We start from the raw sequence: 4,016 nt of genomic DNA on the forward strand, positions 1-4,016 counted from the left end.
TCCTATCTCCAATAAACCACCAGAAAACCGGAAGTGGCGCTGTAGCTCAAGTGGTAGAGCGCTCGCCTTGAGCTGAAGAGCTGAGGGGCAGCGCCCAGGCCCAGAGTTCAAGCCCCACGACCGACAAAAAAAAAAAAAAGTTCAGAAAGCATTCAAGGAGAAGAAGCAGTTGTCAGAGGAGGCATGGTAGGTGCACATAGATGTTCTCCTTCTGTCTCGTAGACATAGCAGAAGTGGGTGGGTCATAGATTTAGACTCCCATCTCCACGGCCTGCTTGTGACTGTGGAAAGGGTGTAAGAGAGGCCTTTTGTTGATGTCCCTTGTAGACTTGTGTCCCTTCATTTGTAAATCTAAGTAAGAGTTAAGAAAAATTCTTTCAGGACATTAATTGAAGAGAAGAAGTAATATAAGTAAACGGCTACTATGACAACTTCTACTAAGTGCTATCCTGCTTCAAAGAGCTTTTCACTCTCCTAGAATAGTAGCACTTCATGACTGATGATTGTTTCCTACCTAGTACTCACTAATAGAATCACACTTCGGGAGTTTCAGTAGTAGAAAAGTAGCCGGAGCACCACTGAGGTTCCTCTCAGAAGAAAAACAAGGCAGGGGAGGAGGGGAGAAGGACTCAAGGCAGGTACTAGGTTCTCAACAGCATGGCTTCTTGGCTTGGTTGCTTACCTGGCTTCTCTTTCTTCCCTGCGTCCGCAGTATCCACAGCTGCCAAGATGAAAATGAATGCCAAGAAGGCGGCTGCAAATTTTCGACGCTGCTGCTGGTGTTGTTGGAACTGCATCCTGGGAACAGACAGAGAGAAGAAGGTGCCATCAGTCGAAGCTCGCCATGAAGGACTCCGCTTTCCACTGCTGGAATGCTGGATCTCAGGAAGATGCACGCTGGTGATTGGTAGTGCGATGATTATTTTACCTTTGCTCCTCAGTGGCTGTTGATATAAGCGCCTTCTGCAGTTTCCTATTTACTGACCAATGCAACAATTCCCTAGCTAAGACCTCACAATGGTGTTCTAGGTATGCTTCTGGGGCTATGAAAGGAAGGCATGTATTTGGGTAGACCCCTGCAGTACACTTGTCTGGTAGCATTTTGTGGTATTAACAGATAATGCCTGGTTCAGAATTCCCAACCATGTCTACAAACAACTGTTGCTTGATAGGATGTGATGAATAGATTTTCTATGCAATTATGTTCATTGTCTTTAGACACATTCGGTAATGAAGAAGGTCTCTGATCTTTATTTTTATTTTTTTTACCACTTTCCATAATCATTGCTATCATCTGACCATCATTCCATTAGAGGGGAAATGTTTTCATTTTATAACTTCCAATCTCTTCTCTTGAAAAACAGCAGATTGGAAGAAGAAAGCTTCTCTTTTCTAACACATTTGAGTGGAATCTAGAACTTTTTAAAAATGATCTTTAAGTCATTGTACAGAGGGGTTATGACTTAACATGTCAGTTTATGGATATAATAAATACACCTTGAACAATGTTATCCCTTTCATAATTCTCTCCCATCTGTCCCAATCCCACCTATCATCAATTTTCCTAGTTCCATTTTCACATATATATATTATATATACATATTATATATATACATACACTGGATATTATTCCTGTATTTGCCTACCCTTCTTCTCTCCATTTGTCTGTCCCCTCTTTTCCTCTCCCCCCTGACAAAATTTCTTACAACTTCCTGATATTCATTTAGTTAAACTATAAGTTAGTTATTCAAAGGAGTTGCACCATGGAATCCTTCCCTGCATCTATCATAGATTAGTCCATTTGTTGGCTAAAATCAAGAATTTCTAAGATACCAACTAACATCTGAGCAAAGGACAGGGCAAGAATGGTGGAAAGTGTTCCTCAGTGATTTATTTGGAAGGACCAATACAGGATTTAGAGAGAAAGGTTTTGACTCAAACGTCAATTCCATCATTTATTTTGGGAAATGCCTTTGAATATGAGATGTTTTTGACATCTCCCAAGTGTGAATGCTTTGTGGGACTCCTAAGTAGTAGCATAAATACTAAAGAGGCTATCATTAAGAATGTAGCGCTAGAGATAATCCAAAATATTAAGAAATATATTATTCGTTCCAGAATAGAATTGACTCCATAGCTTTCTCACTAACATATGAAGTGTCTCAAAAGGCCCCAATATTGAAAGTTTTGATTATTGTTGGATGCAAGCAGGCAAGTTTGGGGGAAAGTATTTGAATCATGAGGGCTCTGTCTTCATTAACTAAAAATCCAAAATCTGACTCGACTGTTGAGAAGGGGAGGGAGTACGTGGGGAGCTGGGCCTTGGTTGGAGGAAATAGGTCAGTGGAGTGGACCTCCCATAACTGATGACTTTCTTGCCCTGAACGCCCTTCCTTCATGACACGAGCAGATCTGCTCCCCTAGATACAGGTCTGCTATGATGTTCTGCTTCATCATGGACCAGAAACAGCACAGCCGGACAACAATGGGGTGTAACCTCTCAAACTTAAAGCCAAAATAAGTCTCTCCTCCTTTAAACTGTTTTTCTTAGGCAATGAAAAGTCTGACTGAAACAAATTGCCTCTTTTTGTTGTTGAGAAAAGGAAGAAGCATTATTCTTTAACCAATAAAACAAACACATTTCAAATGAAACAAAACAAAAGAGGTAGAGATGTAAAGGAATGAAAATCAACTAAGTTTATTCAGCCTATTGGGATACTTTCATGGGGCGGGGGAGGGAGCTGGTCCTGGGGCTTGAACTCATGAAGACCCTGGCACTGTCCCTACCTATTTGGTTCAAGGCTAGCACTCTACCACTTAAGCCATGGCTCCACTTCGGCTTTTTGTGATTAGCTGGAGATAAGAGCCTCACAGACTTTCTTTCCAGGTTGATTCTGAGCCACAATCTTCACATCTCAACCTTCTGAGTAGCAAGGATTACAGACACTAGTACCTGGCCTGTTTGTACTTTTTGAGAGCCTAATATCAACCCAAAGCCCTTCATTCCTGGAATAACTTTTGAATTCAGATGGGAATCCTATATTACATAAGCAAGTCTTAAAACACTAAGCAAATCTCACAATAATATACCACCAATTACGACTCTATTTTTTTTGTCAGTTGTGGGGCTGGACACTGTCCCTGAGCTCTTTTGCTCAAGGCTAGCACTCTACCATGTTGAGCCACAGCACCATTTACAGTTTTTGAGTGGTTAACTGGGGATAAGTCTCACAGGGACTTTTCTGCCCCAGATAGCTTTGAACCATGATCCTCTGATCTCAGCCTCCTCAGTAGCTAGGAATATAGATATGAGCCACCAGTGCTCAGCTTGAATCTTAACAACACTTAAAATTATCTTTGCTAGTAATATCTTTTGTCCTTCATTTTTTATATTTGCTTAGTATCTGTTATCAAGAGTTTTAACCATTAACCATCATCTGCATTAGAAATCTCATTAATTATAGTTATAAAAGCATCCATATATTTATGTTCACAATTAGTATTTATATCTATGTCTCTCTAGCGAGTTCGTTAGTTTGAAGCCATTTTCTATGATAATCCCTTAGAAATGCATGCAGAAATATTATTACTTGAATTGCTTTATGTGTTTAACAGTCAGTTTGGCTGGATAGAGTATCCTAGACTCTGAGCTTCTTTCCTGCCTAAAACATGTTCCTATATTTTTCTTTTGTCATAAACATTTCCATTGAAAAGTCTAATCATGATACAATTTTCTTTTCCTTCTGAATAGAAGAGCATTTTTGCTGAGAAGTACCCCACAAAATATTTGAAGCACAATAATTTTCCTGATGTATAACTTGATACTGTTCATTATGGGTTGATATTCTCAGACAATCATGAGCCTTTTTTTGGTCTATTTTCAATATTTGCCAGTTTATCTCAACTCTGTTAAGGTATTTTTTTCATTTTAAAGAAAATTGCTCTTGTTTTGTTCTATTTATCTTAGCTATTACTTGCATTTATTTAATCGTGTATTTCTGCTAGTGCTCATTTCT

The 4,016-nt window shown here is 39.4% G+C and overlaps 1 protein-coding gene across 1 annotated transcript in view; it reads right to left on the bottom strand.

The window, feature by feature from the left end:
• The window catches only part of Ptn (pleiotrophin), a 30,838-nt gene extending 29,899 nt beyond the window's left edge, over positions 1–939 (bottom strand). The window contains exon 1 of the mRNA XM_013021550.1: positions 655–939. Within this exon, the coding sequence (XP_012877004.1) occupies positions 655–797 (143 nt within the window). The 5' untranslated portion in view covers positions 798–939. The remainder of the gene's footprint in view (positions 1–654) is intronic.
• Positions 940–4,016: the final 3,077 nt, after the last annotated feature.

The sequence above is a fragment of the Dipodomys ordii genome, unplaced genomic scaffold (genome assembly GCF_000151885.1).
Source record: "Dipodomys ordii isolate 6190 unplaced genomic scaffold, Dord_2.0 Scaffold56, whole genome shotgun sequence".
NCBI lineage: Eukaryota > Metazoa > Chordata > Mammalia > Rodentia > Heteromyidae > Dipodomys > Dipodomys ordii.